The following is a 19955-nucleotide window of genomic DNA, read 5'->3' as shown; positions in this document are numbered from 1 at the left end:
GTACTTGATTCGTGTGTTTCTTTTAAAGGCAAAGCCAAAAGACCCATTCCTGAAGAAGTATTGCAATCCTAAAAAAATTCAAGGTCTTGAACTTCAGCAAATAAAAACATATGGAAGGCAAATATTAGAGGTAATTTTTTTTCTTTTATTTACCAGCTTTTTTGATTTATTATTTTGGAGGCCAGCTGGTCTAACTACAGAAAGTGGACAAAGCTTTGAGTACACAAGCTTTATATCATCAGCAGAATTCACAGCTAAATGCAAATTGAGATATGCTGCTGAGTTGAATTTAGATATATTTGTGTGAGACCATATATGACCCCCCCTAAAAAATGCAGTTGGTATGTGGAGAGCTTAAATGGGAGAGAGGTGATAATATACGCTATTTCTTGTGTAAAAAGGGAAAGAAGTTAACTCATAGCTTGCAGAACATGTGCCATAAATTCATGCTTGTTAGTGTGTTTTTAATTTTTTTTTTACTCAAACTATCATATTCGGTAGAATTTTAAGTTTTAGTTTCCAGATCTCTTTGGGAGGTGTCCATAAGCCTGCTTTGAGAATCAGCATCAAATATTTGTTTTCTGAAAAGTTCTACCAGTGAAATGGGAATGAATAGTCAGCCAAAGAGGATGTAGGTAGAAGATCAAGTTGAGTGAGCATTCCAAACTGGGGCCTCATTTATTATGTGTCTGCTTTAGTATTGGACCATTTAAGTGATGATCTTACAATCTTGAGATCATCAGACCATCTTGTGATTGTGCTTCTCTATTCAAATTCTTTCAGGTATTAAAATTCCTCCATGAGAAAGGTTTTCCTTATGGCCATCTTCACTCTGCCAATGTGATGCTGGATGGGGATACCTGCAAGTTACTGGATCTAGAAAATTCCTTATTGGGACTTCCATCATTTTATCGATCGTACTTTTCACAGTTTCGGAAAATTAATGTAAGGTTCAGACAAGGAATTAATGCAAATCTTTCCACAAACAAAGGTTGAGAATAGAACTGACTAGAATGAAAAAAATCTCTCTCAAGCCCCTTTTTTTCATCTGAGTTTACTCCATCAAATTGCTTTTTGCTTCCTCCAAATCACTGCACAGCAGTTCTGTTGCAGCACACTGGAGCGAGGCTGAGGCCAAAGGTGAACAGGTAGAGGGGGAGTGCAGGTGAGTGTTTTTGTGACAACAGTGCCAGCACAAATAGAGGTAAAGTGCAATTGTTTTAAGATCTCTTTCCACTCTGGTCTGTATTTCATAGGAATTTGCATATTGTCTACTACGGTTTCACTTTTATGTCTGTACAGTGAGCACAGCTATTTACTTGTGCCTAGCTGGGAGCAGTAATCAGCCTTGTCTTTGGTGGAGACTGTGAAAATTGATCAGATGCTTGCAGATTCTAGCTGTTCAGGGGTTATTTTTATTTGTTTGAGGGGTGTCTGTTTGACTGCAGGCTTGCAAAGCAAAATATTTATCTAACTGCAAAAATATGAAAACAAATATGGCTTGTTGCAGCAACATCATTCCCTGCCTTTAGGCTCTCATTGTAATAAATTCTGTGCAGCATCATGAGAGAGCTGCTTGCTGACCTTGCTAAACAAGTTCTGTACTGTCAAAGAAATGATCACAAGTTCATGGTTAGTCCACATCTGTTAGTGCCATCAAAACCTCTTACTGTATGAGGAGCCTCTTCTGCTTAAACATGATTTGGAAATCTTGGAAATATGCTGTCTGGGAGATCAGCATGTATGTACAGCTTGCACGAACGTATGGAGGAGCGAAAGAGACTCACCTAGGTTTGATTGGTATGCAATTTTCCCCATCTTTTTATCTACTTCCCTGTAAAGTGACAGCTGATCATTTTATGAATCTCATTCTTTGCTGTTTGACTTAGCTAGGAAAGTGTGCTTGGTTGGGACTTCTGTTGCTGTGCAGATGTCTAAACTGCTTTGTGAAGAGTTTACTACTTCACACATTTTTACAGAGCATGACTATGCTGCTCTCCCATTTGTACCATCTTGTACAAAAAGACAACAGAGGCTGCTGTAGCTTGTAGCATGAAGATTTCGTCTGAGCTACAGTTATGCAGGGAAATGGTTGTGGTTAGGAACTGCCTTAATGGTTCCTCTTTTCTGTCTTCACATGCAAGATCACTGGGTTAACCAGTTGTGAAGAACTAACAAGGTGTGGATTTTTTTCTTTGTTCCCCCACAGACTTTAGAGGGTGTTGATGTTCATTGCTTTGGACACTTGCTGTATGAAATGACGTATGGAAGACCTCCAGACACGATTCCAGTGGAGAGCTTCCCCCCTGCTCCATCAGTGTTTGTTGGTTAGTATGCAGTGCAGAACATCTCAGTCACAGCTGCCTGGGTACACTCCTAGACTTTACCAAAGATGAAGTGTTGTGAAATAGCAGCCTGAGATCTTTGCACCCTGTAACAAGAAAGAATTAGTAATTTGTTCAAATAGAAAACGTGTTCTTCATCAAATGCATGTAGTGTATGAATAAAACTTTTTTAGCTGAGTGATAAGGTAGTGTTTAACAAGTAATGAGATGCCTGGGTTCCCTTGCCTCATGTCTAACATTCTTGAAAAGCTTCTGTGTGTAATAGTAATGCTATAATAAAAACCACATGCCACAGAGCTTCATCACTGCTTGGTTGATGCAGCTATCCTGCTGTGCAAAAATGTGTTCATTCTTACTTTTTCTTTGGTAGTGTCAGTGTTGGAGTCCATTCTGACTTGTGAAGCTCTGAAGAATGGGATGCCAACTGTCTCACGGCTCTTACAGATGCCGTAAGTCCTGTTCAACTTGTTTTATATTCATAGCAATGTTTTTAATTATTTTAGGAGGAAGAAACTTTCTGCTCTTGTTCCTCTTTAGAAAGATTTGCTCCTCCATCTCTGAGGGGTGTTGTTGGAAAGGATGATACAGCATTCCCTACAGGGTGGGTCCCAAGTGAACCTTGATAGGCTTTATAGAACCCATCCCTTGTTCATATGTTTGCTTAATGTTCCTTTGCCTCTCAGTGTGCTGGAGCTGTTACATATGCACTTTATTTAATTATTTAGGGTTTGAATTAATCCAGCCATTCAAGTAATGCAAGCATGATTGAGATCATGTACAGATTGATTTAAAGGATTAAAAAAAAAGGAATCTTTTTGCATGCTCCCTTCAGGCCTACTTCAGAAGATTTTGCTATCAGTTCACTTAGGGCTGGCAAAATACATCTTTTGCTTTGCTCAGCAGTGACATTTAGACCTGCTCTGGGTCTGAAATGTAGTATGAAAGTTCTGTCTGTTTTCTTGCAGGGCTGGCTTAGGGATTCTCTGAAGCATAGACAGAATTAATTTCCTTACAGGCAGCCCTTCAAGTTTGCATGGAGGGATGAGGGCAGGCATGGGGACAAGGCCAGGATGCAGGAAGGGAGGACTGTCTGTGTGCCACTGAGTGGGGACCACCCCTGTCTGCAGTGCCACCCTGCCTGCTGTTAGGGCACAGCATTCCAGGAAATTGCTGTCCCCATGCTGTGACATGTCACCAGCACACTGAGCATGGAACCACAGTGCTGGTGGGAGGTTCTTTTATTATTTCTTCATGTGAGATGCTGTAGCTGGGGCCTCCTCAATGGCAGATTGTCCATGCCTAAATCTGGGTACAGCACAGATTGCAGTGCATTTAGAGCCTGCTCTGAGGTTCAGATTTCTTAGTTGGGAAGAGTCACTGCAGCCTTCAATTCCTTTTTCTCCTTTCCTTCTTTGCTTTTTAAGGTGCGAGGTAAAGAGAACAATGTAAGCAGGGTAGAAACACTATAGGAAAACTCTGTGAATACTGAAATACACAGGTGTTTAAAGATGTTGAATAAACAGTCTGTGCCCAGCTGCCTTTGATATGTTAGATATTTTCATACCAGTAATCTTTACAAAAGTGTTCTACACAGATATGCAATGCAATTAATGTAATTTAAAGCAATTAATATAATTTAAATACATATTTATTATAACCAGAGGAACATGTAATCTGAAAGGGTCAGAAAGTCCTGCAAGCAAGGATGAACTTTCATGGATTTTTGAAGTATTTTGAAATTTGCTTTATTTCTGAATTTTTCATTCTCCTGAATTAACTTGATTCTAGATGTGAATTCATTTTCTCTAGTATAGCCTGTGATAATTTTCCATAGTGAATAGCAACTCAGAAATTTTTATCTTGGAGCCAGGATTGAGGTATTCTGTGACAGTTTTCTAGTATGTTCTCCAGCACAAAGTATTTTGAAATGGACTAACCAGTTTATTTTCAGACTACCATTGCCCTCTAGTGTCTTTGCTTTGAATGGAAAAGGATTAATCACTTATGGTGTTTCTGCTGATACCTTAGAGGGGAGAGCAAAACTATTGCAATATTTGCTTTAGTTGCCTTTTGTAGAGGACAGGCAAGAATGCAGATATTTTCAAATGTTAAGTTCACTTGATCTTTCACATGTTCCTTGTTAATTCTAAGACAAGGGTTGTGCTAAGAGAAGTTTTTTAACAAGAGTAGTGATTTTATTTATGTGAAATTTAAAATAAAGTCCCTGGATTTATTTATTTTTATTTTTATTTTTTTAAAATAAAGAATCCATATACCTTTAAGGAAAAGGTATTCTTTTTTTTGGGGGGAGGGGGGAGAACCTTTCTCTCCATTTGGTAACTGTACATGTTCTATCCACTTTCAAAATAGCTCACACAAACCATTTTCTCAGCCGTAAGTAGTGGTTACATTCTGAGGGTTGGGTGCTGTTAATCTTACAGCAGTGCTTAGAAGACAAAAAGCAGTACATAGAAATCTGTGGCCAAGGGTTGAGGACAGAGAAGCAAGAGGAGAAAGAGGGGTTTAATTGTACAGTACCAATAGTATTCTCATTCTCTTTTGCCTGTCCTATGGGGATAATATTCCTCTTTTTTCTTTTTCTTTGTCAACTCTCAGATTATTCAGCGACGTCCTGCTAACAAACTCTGAGAAACCACAGTTTAAGGTAGAGTTCAACACTGATTTGCTGATGTTTGTGGAAGTGGGTAGTTACCTATTGATTGACAGAGGGGGTTGAGGAGAGCTGGCTTTATTTGCCTCTATGGCTGTTGCCATCAGTGTTTGCATTCCTTTGCCACACTGTCCCTGAGAACGTTGTCCCTGAGAACTGTCCCTGGGAACGTTGTCCCCTCCCTTAGAGGGTGATCAAGGGCAGCTGCTGAACTGGACAGAGCCCATTTGTGTGACTGATGGGGATGCTCTGGCTGAGCAGAGGCTCTGAGCCCTGCAGGTCCCTTGCAGTGAGAGGAAACACATTGCAAGCACTTGTGGAAGCCAGTTTTGCTACCTGAGACCATCAGCACCTTGCTGCCATCTCCAGCACTGGGGCATTTCAGGGGCACATCTGGTCCCACTGGGGAGCTGCCCCAGGGTGCTTCTCCTGGAGGATTTGTGCCCTGTGTCTTGTGTTGTCAGCCTCATAGAAATTTGGGGATGTGACTGGAGTCTCAAAGTAGTTATCTGTCCTTGCATTTAGAGTATCCCTTCCAGGGTTTGGTGTTTCTTTGTCCCTGCTGATGTGTTGCTAGATTTGGAGTAGAAAAACATGCATCTAGAGTCTTCTTTCTGTTTCACTAAAAGAATAATGTCACATCTTGGGGCTTTAGATGAGAAATGTCATCAGATGTATGGTGGGTGAATTTTGATCAGTGAAGTTGTGCTTTCCTTTATCACGTTTTGTGCTATGATTTTGTTCCCCATTCTGTATTAGATTCCTACTAAGCTAAAAGAGGCATTGAAAATCTCCAAGGAATGCATAGAAAAGCGATTAACAGAAGAACAGAAATTGGTAATGTCTATATTTCTTCATTTCCTACAGACATTTCATCTCCTCTTATCACTTTTACATGCAGAAAGTGACTTTTTACTCAAAAGTGATTTTGAGTAATAAAGGCTTTCACCAGCAGATTTACTTTCCCAAAAATGCAATATGAGGAGTTATATCACAGCTGTTAACTGTATGGCATTTCACTATTTTAAGAGGTGCAGTTTCACAGGTAGTGGCTCCCAAGTTAGAGGATCATTTTAACTTCAGTACAAGTCTCCATCTCTACCAGAGGGAAAGGCTAGAAATGAAAAAGGAAACCCAAACCTACACAGTGACTACAGTGTGTTTTCTTGTATCCCAAACATAGTTTTCAAACATTTGAGATCCTACTATGGTCTTTTTCTATTTTTTCCTTAATTTTGCAGATTCACCAGCACAGAAGGTTGACAAGAGCTCAATCTCATCATGGCTCTGAAGAAGAAAAAAAGAAAAGGAAGATCTTGGCACGAAAAGTAAGCAATCTTTAAATAGGTTTCTTCCACAGAAAAATATGTGTTTATTTTTGTAATGTTTACCGTGCACAGGTTTAGCCATCTGTACATGACTGTACTCCTTCCTATGTTTTTCTGTATTACTTCCTGGTTGTTTTCACTTCTTTAGCTAGGGAATAGATTTACTAAAAGTTTAAGTTACAGTGGTAGCTGACTTGCAGATTGGTGCAGCCTGTTTGAGGTTGCTGTATGAGACCAGTCTTGGTTAACAGCTCACACCCAGATGCTCTGCTCTGTCCCACTCCCTGGGGAGGTGTTGGAGCCTGCAGCACTGTGTGCATTCCTCTTCTTTTCTGGGAAGGGACGTGTGTGTGTCTCAGTTTCCTTCCTTTCCCTTGTGGTCAGGGGGCACTGGAGTTCCCTGGGGCCTGGCTGGAGTTATTTGAGCACAAAACAGCCGTGCTGCTCTTGTAACCACATCAGCGTGTGCTGGGTGTGGGGAAGGGGATGCTGAGCATTGAAAAACATTGTGTGATACAGTGGATGGCTGTTACAAATCTGTGTGTCAGTTCAATTCTTGCCATAGAAGTTATTGTTCATTCCTATCTTCCATTTCCTCTGCTCCCTTTTAAAGAAGTCAAAGCGCTCTGCCAATGAAAGCGGGGAAGAACACTCAGCCAAATACAGCAACTCAAATAACTCAGGTAACTACAGAGAGAGGAATTTGCTTCTGCACAGCTATGTCAGTTTTATTCTTATTACTGTCATTTTCGCTCTGAAGAGATTTGGGATTACCAACACTTTACATATTTGACTGCCAAAGCCTGGTACCACTGTTTTTATGTATTTAATAATAAGTAAAATTGAGGGCTTAAGAATATTGTCAATTTTATATTTTCAGCTGCCTAATTTAAAGTAATGTCTCCTCTCTTCTATGCCCCATTCCTGAAATAAATTATCGGTCTCTTCATTGTGTTTGATATTTGAGTTGAATAACAACAATGTCCATTACTTGGGCCATTAAATAAGGCAGTCTTCAGGGAGAGTTTCTGGTGATCTGTATTACATAGTAAGGTGTTAAGATGAATTAATTGCTCCTTCAGTGCCAAATTTTAAAACAACAGAGCCTTTGACAACTTTTCATTTAGTTAAAAGGTGTGGTTGGTACTATGGAATGAACAGATTACCAGAGTTGATTTGTTTGGCTAAAATGTGTCCAAAACCAGCTTGTTGTGGAGTACAGCAACTGACTGAAAATCATCTCTTAGGAGAGATGGGGTGCCACCCATGCATTGGCACAGCTCTTAAGGTGAACAGAATTTGTATGATGTACTTAACAACCTAAGCAACAGAAATGTTTCCCACTGAGAAATATTGAGTGCATTTCCTATGTCTTTGGGGCTTCTCTCATACTCTCTACTGTAAAGCCACTGTTGCTATGAATGAGTATATTTCCTAAGATGTGCAAGGAGGATTAGATTTTCCATCAATAAAGTTGGCCTGCTTCTAGCAGTCTGTATTGTCTGTGTTGAACTGCTGTGTCACAGCTGTAGTTACTTGACTGTTGTTTTATTCAGCAGGCTCTGGGGCGAGTTCCCCTTTAACATCTCCATCATCCCCCACTCCACCCTCCACAGCAGGTACGTTCAAGAATCATTACAGTTTTTATCTTTTTTATGTTGTTTTTTTATCCCCTCTGCCCCTCAGCGGAGGTGTTATTCCCAAGGATGATCAAGAGATGATGTTTTCAAGGATGGAGCACCGAGATGTCAGTTACCTTGTGGCAGCCTGAGTGTGGGCATGTGCTATTTTCTGAGGTCACAGAGAACCTATTTTGTAACTATAACCTTTCTGAGATACACATGGCATGATTTACCCAGGGTGTACCTGCTTGCTTCAAAGTCTGTATTACTCCAGGCCTACCCACATTGCAACTTTCCAGGCATTGTTTTTGGGCCTCATGTTGCAGTATGCATTTGTTTTGGTGTTAATGGTCTGTTGACTCTGAAATACTGCTTGTTCATCCCTTGTTTCTTCGTTCTTTTTATTCCTGTACTGCTGTGATTTATTTTCAGAAATTTTAGGTGTGACAAATTTGGTGGCTTAAGCTTCATAAATCTCCCCAGTTCTGCTACACACCATTGATAACCCAGTAGAGTTTTTGTAGAAAAAAAATCTAGAAACAAGACAGATTTGGGTAAAAATAGTATCTTTATTATTTTTGGCCAGTTATGTTTTTCAGTTTACTGGGTGGCTTGCTAATGTTTAAGACAGGGGTAGGAAGTGGTGAAGAATCTGCTTGAGTGGGCAATAGAAATACTCTGAAAGTTTAATTACAAATCTGAATATTGAGCAGTAGTGGATATGCTTCAGTCTAAAAGACTGGAAGAGGAACACTGGCCAATATTAATAGTAAAAGATATTAACAGAATACATTTCTAGAGGGGAAGCAGCCCATGGCATTGCCATTTTTTATGGTGACTCTTGCCATAGGATTTCTAGTCCCAGGAACTTTCTCCATAGCACAAGTCATTAACCAAAACAATGAAATCAAATTTGTCTTTGCTGTGCATAGTCTTTCAAATGACACTGCAGTCTGTGTGATGTAATTCAAATCAGTCATGCTGAAATTCAAATTAGTAATTTCTCCTTCAAGTTGAGGGCATGAGAAGTGTGTATTGTAGGGACTAACCCAGTTAACCTAAGCAAGATAATGACTGTTACTGTGTAGCACAGTAACAGTGCTATTCTCTGGATGCACTGACTGTGATCTAGAGAATTTGTTGCCAGTCCTGCCAGGGCTTCCATAAGGATGTAGCTGAAACGTGGCTCCAAAAGGACAGATGTATAGAAAGCATTTTTTCCCCTATAAAACTACTGTTTAGTTATGTTCTGACTTGGACTTGTTGGAACTTGGTTGAAAGCTTTTTCAAGTTTTAAGCATGAGATGCAGGTTCATGTGCAGATGTGGATTCAAATAGCTCAGGTTGGTGCTCAAAGCTTGTCTCAGTCCAAACCATATTGTCACAGTGTGTCTGTTGGTCATCTTGTGGCAGTGTGCTCCTGATGACTTGTGGGGATCAGCCCTGTCTGACATGGTGCTTGTACCCATCCTCACACTGGAGGTGCCTTAGTGAGCCAGTGGCTTGGATGCTGTTTATGAGGTGTAAAGCCAAGTGTCACATGTTCAGGAATGCTTTTGTGAGTAGAATTTGTAGAAGAAATTTCAGATATTAATTCTGAGAGAAAACTAGATTTTTTTTTTCACCAGCGGTGTTGTAGTTTTAGCTGTTCTAAGCAAGTCTGCTTTTACTGCCTTGAGGAAAGACACACTGGTCCCATGGTAGGACCTTGTTTGTGACAAGTGATGCATCTGTAGCTTGCATTTCTCTCTTCTAATTTCCTTGTACTTACTAAGGATATTTACCTCTGTACCAAAATTGCTCGTGGGTGTCAGTGTGGTGAGATGATTCTAAAAAAGGCATTGAGGCTTTCAGTCTGTCTAGTTTGGTATGGCTGTGTTAGAAGTGGGGCCTCTCAGAGCATCCTGCTGATACAATTCCACAGCAGAACTAAGGCTGGTGGGGAAAAGTGCCCTCAAGAGAAGTGTCTGCTCTCATCCTGGCCTGTAACTGGTCATACATAGTGTGGGTGTGTGCAGAGGGAGAGACACTGACCAAAGGGGAACGGGCTCCAGGCTGACATGCCTGGGGAAGGAACCTCATGCAGGGGGTTTCTTACATGTTGAGAGGTTCTTTGTCCCTCAACAAAAGCCCTGTGAGGCTTGGCTTGCAGCAGAGTGCTTGGGAGAATTGATGGAAAACAGACTGAGGAATAAAACGATGGTTGGCTTCTGCTGTCTTATGGCAGCTGCAGCTGTAGGACTGAGAGCACGGCCTGCTCGGAGGGGAAAGGTGCCTCTGGAAATGTAGGCTCTTATGGGCTGTTCCCACTGCTGAGAACCTTTTGGGCTGGTGGTGTTGCAGGTACTTGGCTAAATAACATGTTTGAAATACATTGTTAGATCATGCAAGTGACTCTTATATAACATCCTGTGTTTCTAACATTCTCCCGGTGTGGTTCTTTTTTTCCTCCACAATTCTTTGCTTCTGCTGGGAAAATCCATTCATTTTCTTTGTGGCTGTGAGCAGTGGCTAGGATCAGAAGGGGTGCAGAACAGTGTGGTATGGGTTATTTAACATTTCACTGAATATTTTCTTAATCAGATAAGCCTGTAAGATGCAGCAAGATCTTTCAACAGAGAACAATTTGGAGAGTGTCACTTTTGCTTCTCTGGACTTCCCTGTAGGAATAGTTAAAGAATTGAACTTAACAATCTTTTTCTGTGCCAGTTGTTCTGAATCCTTCAGTATGACATATGTTTCATTGGCAGCCATATGGTGCATGTTTCCTGCCCCTCACCTTCCTGTAAAACAGTTGGAATGCTTTAGGAAGTGCTTTTTCTGAGTGTCTCTGACCACAAGTGTGAATACAGGTGTTAATACAGCAGGAAGTGTTTCTTGAACTGAATGGATTTCGTCTTCTGTGGCTAATCTTTCTGCAGATTTCTTTCTAAATCTCTCAAAATGCACTTTAATCCAGTAGAGCTTGAATTATGGCATGTGCAACCGAAAGCATGTATGTTGTATTTGTTGATCAAGTATAATAATGTTTAGAGCATGGAAAATTGTGGTTCACTTTTCAGAATTGAATGAAGTATTATAAAATGTAATATGAAATAGTCAACTTACTGTCCTCATATTTGTCAGTGAGTAAGAATGTATTGACTTCTGTACTAACTTTTCAGCTAACAGTATGTTTTTCTTACTTTGACACGAGAACTGGATGATTAACTTGTGTCCTCTCTTTTTCTCTGCTGTCTTCAATAGAGCATGCATCATTTTGAACGTGAATTTTCAGAAAAGTAAGCTAATGCTGATTTATCTCTTTAAAGATGCTCTGTTTCTGAATGGGAAAGCTGGATGCAAATCTTGAAGTTGCTTAGTATTGGGAGGGAATGGAAGAAAAAAAATCTGAATGTTCTTACAGATTATTTTAATGAAATACAGCATCTTTAAAAACTATCGCTAAAATTATTTTCTTTGTTCACATCCCATTCTCAGCCAAGTTTTTAATGCTGTTTGCACAATTGCTGTCACTTTAAATTCATAATTAAGTTTTTGTTTCAATTCAGGCATCAAGTTTACAGCATCTGATTTACTTCCTATTCCTTTTAACACACTCTTTTAACAAAAATGTCCCTGTAAAAACCCTTGGTAAGTTCTTGTTTGAGTGTTTTATTCTTAAAACTGCATGAATGAATAAAATGTGTGTTTGCAGGCAATGTCCCTCAACATATGTATTGGAAGGGCCTAGTAATAGCTAAGCATTTGTCTCAAATGGTTTTTCTAGCAAATACAGGAAAATATTTCATTGTAGGGCAGAACACTTTCATCTGTAGATGTAAATGTGTATGAATGCATGTGTGTGAACTGGGATTTCTTTTGCACCACTCGTGTCAAGAAGGGAAGGACAGCTTGGTGTTGATGACCTAACTGAAGTGAATGGATTTGAAGATTTTTGAATCATGCTCTTAATTAATAGGTTCAGTATGTAATACCCATAGCTAGTGAGATGCCATTCTGAACCCTGCATGTATTTATGTCTTACAGCAGAGCTCAAGTGTAAGGGTGTAATTCTCTGTTACCAGTTTCCCAAGAGTTTAACTACATGATAGTGTCAACAGCTCAATTTCAATAATAGCGAGTCCTGAGGAATTTAACAATTTTCCAGGAAGAAAGGTGATCTCTGCCCCTATTTTCCTGTCTTTTCTACTCCTGTAAAATAACCAGGCCAAAAGTTGAAGATAACACATGGAATTTTGGCTACTAATACTTAGTGATCCAAGCATTTTGTGTCTGTTTTCCCCTGTGTGTGTATTCTCTGGCCACTGCTTTCATGGTCATTCCCTATTGCACCTTGTGCAACTACTTGCATAGTCTCTTTCACCTTGCAATTCCAGACAAAAATCTTGTCTTTGTTTCTGCAGTTCTTGCATCTCTTTGATGCCATTTCTTTTGTGCTTAGCTGCTCTTGGTGCTTTCAGAGCAGTTTACCTGATCTGTCTGGAGGTAAGCTGGTGCAGGGTCCTGCCCTGACCACTTCAACCACTAAATGGGTACTTGGACTGTTCTTGGTCTTGTTCTTCCTTTGGCCAAGTTTTTCTCTCCTGGCCTCCTTCCACGAGAGAAACAGGACTCTAATGCTGGGATTGTTTTGTCAGCATTTCTAACCATAAATTGATGTACATCTTTGGCAAGTGTAAAAAGCAGATTTGTCTAAGTTAGAAGGCCCCACTATGCAATTTATTTCAGTTTGTGCTGCCATTGTGTAAAGTCTTGGTTACTTCAGAAAGCAGTTGATCTACATGCAACAGGCAGATTAAACTGTTTCAGTTGATCTCTGGTATTTCTATTAGAACTTGAGTATTTCCTCTGGAAAGGAAGGGAGTGAAGATGAGCTCAGTGTGTACTTCAAAGCTTTGTTTTCGCAGAAGGCTTTCATGCCAATGAGAATTTCTCCTGAAGAGCTGGAAGAGCTACAGTCACAGCACATATAAATGTATACTGGCAAAATTGAATGCTTTATGTGAATACTCTGCATTTTGAGCTTGCTCTCATATGGGAAAAGTCTTTCTTCAAAGACTGGTATGGATAGAAAATGAGAGTTTTGAATGATGTCTTTTATCTAGTATAACTGCTTGTTTTAATAACACCAGTTCTGTTTTTACTGTTACTTGTTAGTCTAAGGACAATTGTTGATAAGGAATTGAGAGACAAATGGAGCATGGAGAACTTTTATCTGCTTTTTTTCTGTAGCTGAGCTTTATCCTTCATCAAATCTCTTTTGAGTCAGTGGCATAATGTTAGATAATTACTTGAATTTGCTCACTTCTACCAAGCAGTTCTACTTCAGGAACAACAGTCTCTTGGTTGCCTTAATGTTGTTTTACCTTGCCCAGTATCACAGTTCTTGCTACTTACCAGTATATTCCTCTTTGTAGGTCAGAGCTACTGGAAGCAAGTGTTAATAGGTGTCATTTGTCTCTTCAGTCTTCCTATGGCATAACTCATGCTCTAGATAGTTCAGATTCGCTGCTGAGTAGTACCAGGATATTAATAATTATGGTCCTACTCCTTCCAAAATATGAAACAAGATAAGCCCCTTATTATTTGACTTGAGCAGCAGAGCTGCACAAGATCAGGGTGCTTGGGAGAGTGCCTGGGGTAAAAGAGGGAAGCCACTTGCCTGGATGGGAACTGCCAGGAAACAGCTCCATGCAGGCCCTCACTGCTGGACCAGCTGCATGTTCCACTGTGGGCTTTGGCTTCCCAGGGAGTCAGGGTGTGGAGGCTGAGGTTGCATGTGAAGCAGAAAGTGAACAAGGGACAGAGTACAAAGGTGGCTGGTGGGAACAGGAGAGGCAGGCTGGAGGTGTGTGTGACTGTGTTGTGATTCATTTAGTCTGTCAAAGCAACCATGTGTTACAACATATTTGGAGAAAGTCAGCCAGAACTTTGGAAGTGTAGAACACTTTCAGAAAACTCTATCTGCAGTTACGACTGTAGAACTGAAGTATAATCTGGCCAAGCGAAATGGTCATCACAGATACTACAGTGATGTGGTTCTTCATTCATAGGAATGTCAAGTGAGTTATGTAAGTAAGAACAGGTAGTAAAATTTGCTTCCAGTCTTCGTTACTGTTCATATCCCAAAGAACAAAGTGCCTCACTAGGGACAAAAAGGAGAAGCTGAATCTGGGAAGTCCCGTTCAGCAATCTCTGTTTTCCTTGGTGCATGATCACACATGAGTCATGTTTTGCATCTGAGTCCTGAGGCCCTTCAGGCTTCATTTCAGAGGCATCTCAGATGACATGACTCACCTGCAGATAGAGGGATTTGATCACTTCGGCATTTTCCATCTGTTCTGTTCTTCACACTCCACTGGCATTCAGGGGATGATGGGACTAATCCAGCCAAGCAGCCGCAGGCCTCTGGGGCAGGACATCCCCGGCATAATCAAACTCCCCCTTCTCTCCCACCTTCTCAGGAGCATCGTCCATCCCCCCAGCGCCGCCCCCGCCGCCCCCGCCGCCAGCAGCTCCTCCCCCGAGCACAGAGGTGCCCGCGGCGCGGCCCGAGCCCAGCGCAGGCCGGGGAGCCTTGCTCAGCTCCATTCAAAACTTCCAGAAAGGAACTCTGAAGAGAACACAGACGTGCGACTACAGTGCTCCCAGGATCAGCTGAGGCCACTGGTCACTGCAGGATTCAATTCCCTCTCCCCCTCCTGTGCTGACCCTCCTGACCAGCAACGGACCCACCAGCACACAGCAGCTGCAGCTCCCTTCTCCCGGGTTCCCTTCTCCCGGGTTCCCTTCTCCCGGGTTCCCTTCTCCCGGGTTTCAGCGTTCCTGAGGGACAGCACTGCTCTGCCCGAGTTGCTTTGCCATGCTGGCATAAAGTACTCTGGTCTCTACTTGGCTGCAAGAACTGTGTTCTCTAGCTACAGTTTCAGGGGTAAGCAACTCCTATACAGCTGAATTTAAAAAATCTGAAAATAGGAATCACCATGATGATGGTAAATAAATGCATTTTTCCTAGCTCCATTCCACCCCATTTTTCAAATGACAGGAATGTAGTTTTAGTCTGCTCAGTTTTTCAACTCTTTTCATGCACTTGTAACTCATCTTAATTCTTGCTGCATGGAGTCAACAATGTTTTACATAATCCAACCCTTAAAACGTACTGCACAGGTGAGGGAACTGGAGAATTAAATCTTATTCCCACCATGTTTGCTGGTGGAGTTAAAATGCTGTCTCATGAAGCTTGTTTAAATGGACATCCTACCTGCAGCTCTAGGGGAAAGTGTTTTTAAATGAGGAAGCAGTTGAAGTGGGAGGCTATAGGGCACTGGGATGTTATTGTTGATTTAATTAAATGAAAAGTTACTTTGAGTTAATTCTATCATTTAAACTTTATTGAAAGATCCTTTTTGATTTAAAACCTTAAACAAATTGCACTTTAAAGGATTATAGATAATCCATTTTTTTAAATTCAAGTACATCAGTGTTTGTTACTATGCAGAGAATGTCTGTACAAAGTTTCATGTAACCTGTGATATTCAGTCATTTTTATTAAAATGTTAATGGAATTCCTTCAGCAGCATGTGGTGGATATGTTCCAGTGGGATTCAACCTCCAAGCCAGACCTCCCAAGAACTGAGCAGCACCTCTGCTAAAGGAAATACCCTGGGAAGTATTCCTGGCTCTTCAAAAACAGGACCCAAGCTCTTCTGTCTGCTTACAGATCCTCTCCCCACATTTACCTGAGGGGCAGAGCAGACCCTGCTGCACAGGCTCCTCAAGGCAGCTTTCCCTCTGTACCAGAAGCTGCTGAGGGAAGCCTGGCAGAGCTCCCTGGGATGCAGTGATCTGCAAAAGGCTGCTCTGAATGTGTCCTAGCTCTTCATACACAGCCCACACACCTGCTGCTTAGGCTCAGTGCAGCTGAATACACTAATTCATGTTGCACTGCAAGAACGATAGCAAGACTGTGCTGTTGTCAGCCCAGGTTGGGAGTTCAAAAAAAAAAAAAAAAAAAAAAAAACCCACAAAAAAACTGGAGTAGTAAAAGCAAAGCATCTGGGCACTTTTTTTTTTTTTTTTTTACATCACCGTTATGTGGCAGCTAGTAAAGAAAAATTAGGTATTGTTTCCCATCACATAGAGGAAAGGTTCAGGATCTTTATTTAAGCTCTTGTTCAGAAACCTTTCTGCATGTGCAGTGCTCTTCAAACAGCCACCATCTCTGAACCCAGCCCCTGGGCTGCCGCAGCCTCTGCTCAGAGTTGCAGTGAACTGCTGCCCTGATGGGCTGGGCTTCAGTGCTCAGCCTGATCATTCCAATTTAATGAGCCTTGCAACCACAGGCTCCTGCAGCTGTACAGCATTCGAGGCCTGCTCTTGCTCTCTGCAGCTCTGCACTCAATCACTGCTGCAGCAGGTTCAACACAGCGCCTCTGGTACTTACAAGCCAAGCAAAAAGAGAGGATTTTTCCCTCACTCTGAATTTAGAACAGGGTTTCTCCACAAACAGTAGCACTAACCCAGCTGTACTGTTGAACAAACAAGCATTACCACATTGCATATAGGAAGTGTGGCTTGGGGGGGTTACCCTATATAAATATTTTAGGAGGTCATTATACTTTCCCCACTGTACAAAAGATCACGGAGCTTACACAACAGAAATTATGCATACAACATGCCCAAGACCAAGAATGCCTTGTAGAGCAGGATTTTAAAACATCTATTTACAGCTTATATATTCAAAGCTTTTTTCACTGCAAATACTATATCCTTCACTTGAGGTATGCTGTTATCCTCTAGGATTTTTGCGTAAGGCATGGGGACATCAGCACCGGTGACACGCACAGCTGGAGCGTCCAAGTAGTTAAAGGCAGGTCCTGAAACAGAAGACAGTGTCAGGTTGCCAAGTACTATGGTTTTATCTTGATTCAATTTCTGAATGTTACTCTATTTAAACAATTTAATATTCCAGAAGGCAGCATTCTGGCTTGTTTGTGTTCATGCACTCTGGGGTTTGGTCACCCACCCTATGAAAATCTCGAGCAAGACAGCTCCAGCTCATCTGATGTTACCTGTAACTCTGCTTTTGCCTGGCTTCATCAAGAATAATCAGGATTTAGAATAGGGAATGAGATCAATGTGCTGTGAAACTGAGTACCTTCCATGATCCTGGCACAGATTTCAGCTCCTACTCCAAACTGGGGCCAACCTCCTTCTACGGTTACCAGATGGTTTGTCTTGACCACGCTGGCTTCCACTGTTTCGATGTCCATCGGCCGAATGGTTCGCAGGTTTATAACCTGGGGAGGAGGGAGAGTGTGATCCTGGCTCTGATCTGAGCCTTCAGTCACCTCTGCTGGGGTACAGGGCCCTTCAGCACTTCCAGCTGTTCTGACTCCAAAGACAAAGATCCCTAACTCAGAAACGTGAAAGGCACATGCTGTCAAGGCACTTGCAAGCATTAAGACCCTTGTAGTTTTGCAGCACTTCAACAAGAAAATGCTACTTTTTTCCCCCACTTCAGGGATATAGAAAAGTAACCCAAACCCCACTCACCTCACACTCTACACCTTCTTTGGAAAGTACAGCAGCTGCTTCCAAACAATGGCCAACGGGTCTTGAGTGTGCTACTAATGTAACATGAGTTCCTAGAACAGAAACAAGTGGTAGAAAAAAATCTCTTGAGATTTAAAGCTTTTTTCTACATTACAGAACAAATCCTTTATGGAATCTTTTAGAAGAGTATAGTTTAAGCTGAGATATGGACAATCAGGTAATATTTCCTTGTAAAGGCAACAGAACACGAAACCACACTACTGGATAAAAGAATATCTGAAATACTTTCCTTTGCCCCATGATAGCAGTACCCTGAATAGCCAAAGGTTAGAAAGTCTCCAAGCATGTCAATTAATAAGGAAACAAATGCATTCTCAGCTTACCTTGCCTTTCTATTTTAGCTTTTCCAATGGGAATAACAAACTCCTTTGACTGTGCCTGTTCAGACATTTCAAAGGGAACACTATAGAGTAATTCACTTTCCAGCATCACAACTAGAAGGAAACATACTTTGATTAGCATGGACACCTGCAGGCACAGGCCTGCACTGACCGCTAACAGTCCTGCAGCTCAGGATAGTAAACCCACCCAGGCAACAAGGGAGTGAGGACTATGTTTACGGAAGAAATTTTAAAAAAAGTAAATCTGTCTTTACTTCAATAATGAAATATTTAAAAAAACTTCTACAACTACTCTGGAATGAGGTGAGCTATTTTACTTTTGGTACATGACAGTACAATCACTATTTTTAGAAAGATCTCATACTTTTAATTACTGTTTGTGAAAAAATGAATATCAAACATTGCCCTGCTCTTAAATAAGGAAATTCTGAATTTATCATTTAAATCTCATGATTTGTAAAATTGAGTTATATAGGCACTATATATGCAGGAATATAATAATATAATCCTCCTAACGCATCTTCACCCTTTTTAAACCCTTTATGGTAGATTTATAAATGCTTCCAGGTTTCCTGGTTGATACCAAACTAGCACTAAAACTGTGCACCTGGCAGCAGCACAAAATCACTCTAGTGTTAGCATGGAGGGGACTGTTAGGGAAAGCTGAATCCCTCTGTGTCTTTTTACACACCCTACAATTGCCACCAATCAACCTTGAGTGCTTTAGGGTTTAACCAATCTTTGTTTTTGTGGGGAAAACCAGCCATTCCTTAGGATCGAGTGCCAGGTATTGCTACGACCTCCGGGCTCACCTGGATTATCATCCCGGATGGATGCTTTCAGCAGCCCTTTGGCATCCTCCGAGCTCCAGGGGCTGACGACCTTGAGGCCGGGGCAGTGGCCGTACCAGGCGGCGAAGCACTGCGAGTGCTGGGCAGCCACGCCGGCCGCGGCGCCGTTGGGACCCCGGAACACGATGGGAACAGAGATGGATCCTGAAGACATGTAACAGGTCTTGGCAGCAGAGTTGATCACCTGGTCGATTGCTTGCATGGAGAAGTTGAACGTCATGAATTCACACACTGGTCTCAACCCTGCCTATTAAATGTATTGAAATATGGTTTTTTACATAAAAGCATGAAATATGCTATTTGACATAAAAAGTTTAATCTTTAAAACCAGAAGTAGAGAAATGCAAATGTACAAACCATAGCAGCACCAACAGCGATTCCTGCAAAGCCCATCTGAAAGAGAGGAAAACCAAGGGATAAGCACCAGGGAGCAGCTGATGGAGGGATCACCACGGTAGGCGAGAGGGCAGCCTTACCTCGGATATCGGGGTGTCGATCACCCTTTTGTCCCCGTACTTCTTCCAGAGACCCCTGGAGATCTGCAGGGCAGGAGAAGGGAGTCAGCGCCCGCCTGAGGCCCTTTCCCTGTCCGCCAACGCCTCCCTCGTACCTTGTAGGCGCCATCGTACTGTGCCACCTCCTCGCCCAGCAGGAAGACGCGCTCGTCCCGCTCCAGCTCCTCATCCAGCGCCTGGTTCAGCGCGTCCCGCACCGTCACCTGCGAGACAGGCGGGCTGAGCGGGGACACGCTCCCCTCACGCCGGGAGTCACCTCGGCCCAGGGCCCAAGTTCCCTCACCGCCCGCCCGCCCCGGGGCCAGACCCTTCGCTGAGGGGCGCGAGCCCCGCTCGGGCGGCAGCGCTCCCCGCTACCTGTATGGCGGCGGGCGCGGAGAGGCGGAGCCCCCGGCGCTGCGGGAGCCGCAGGAGCGGGGTGCGGGCGCCGCGGCCGTGCGGGGCCGGGCGGGCGCGCAGCGCCAGGTGCCGCAGGGCAGACGCCGCCATCTTGCCCGTGTCCTCTCGCCCTGCACCGCCCGCCCCGCCCCCGCCTCTCGCGAGAGCGCCCGCGCCGCGCGAACGGCGGCGAGAGGCGCGCGGCCTCCTGCGCCACTTCCGGCACCGGGGCCGCGCGGGGATCCCCGCGGGGCCGCGCGCCCGCACGGCCCCCCGCGGCCCCGGC

General features: G+C 42.7%; 2 protein-coding genes across 7 annotated transcripts in view; one reads left to right on the top strand and one right to left on the bottom strand.

Annotated features, from left to right (window-relative positions):
• The window catches only part of PXK (PX domain containing serine/threonine kinase like), a 33056-nt gene extending 17522 nt beyond the window's left edge, over positions 1-15534 (top strand). Inside the window, exons 9-19 of one of the 6 annotated variants that reach the window (XM_072934701.1) lie at positions 29-130; positions 784-945; positions 2210-2327; positions 2716-2794; positions 4962-5010; positions 5776-5853; positions 6258-6344; positions 6958-7027; positions 7904-7963; positions 11518-11599; positions 14434-14571. In XM_072934701.1, coding sequence (XP_072790802.1) covers positions 29-130; positions 784-945; positions 2210-2327; positions 2716-2794; positions 4962-5010; positions 5776-5853; positions 6258-6344; positions 6958-7027; positions 7904-7963; positions 11518-11573 — 861 coding nt within the window. In that variant the 3' untranslated portion in view covers positions 11574-11599; positions 14434-14571. Of the gene's footprint in view, positions 1-28; positions 131-783; positions 946-2209; positions 2328-2715; positions 2795-4961; positions 5011-5775; positions 5854-6257; positions 6345-6957; positions 7028-7900; positions 7964-11212; positions 11248-11517; positions 11600-14433 lie in introns of those variants that run through there. The other 5 variants (XM_072934700.1, XM_030283416.4, XM_030283414.4 and 2 more) reach the window with 5 other exon arrangements.
• A 3546-nt stretch (positions 15535-19080) lies between these two features.
• Positions 19081-19789, bottom strand: PDHB (pyruvate dehydrogenase E1 subunit beta). The gene is given in 4 exon segments (NM_001245636.1): positions 19081-19169; positions 19253-19315; positions 19387-19494; positions 19649-19789. Coding segments are annotated over 4 exon segments (375 nt in total). The 5' UTR covers positions 19781-19789; the 3' UTR covers positions 19081-19097.
• Between the last annotated feature and the right edge of the window lie 166 nt (positions 19790-19955).

Source organism: Taeniopygia guttata, chromosome 12 (assembly GCF_048771995.1).
Source record: "Taeniopygia guttata chromosome 12, bTaeGut7.mat, whole genome shotgun sequence".
Taxonomy (NCBI): Eukaryota; Metazoa; Chordata; class Aves; order Passeriformes; family Estrildidae; genus Taeniopygia; species Taeniopygia guttata.
Note: the sequence above shows the minus strand (reverse complement) of the source record. Positions and strands in the feature narration are given on the sequence as shown.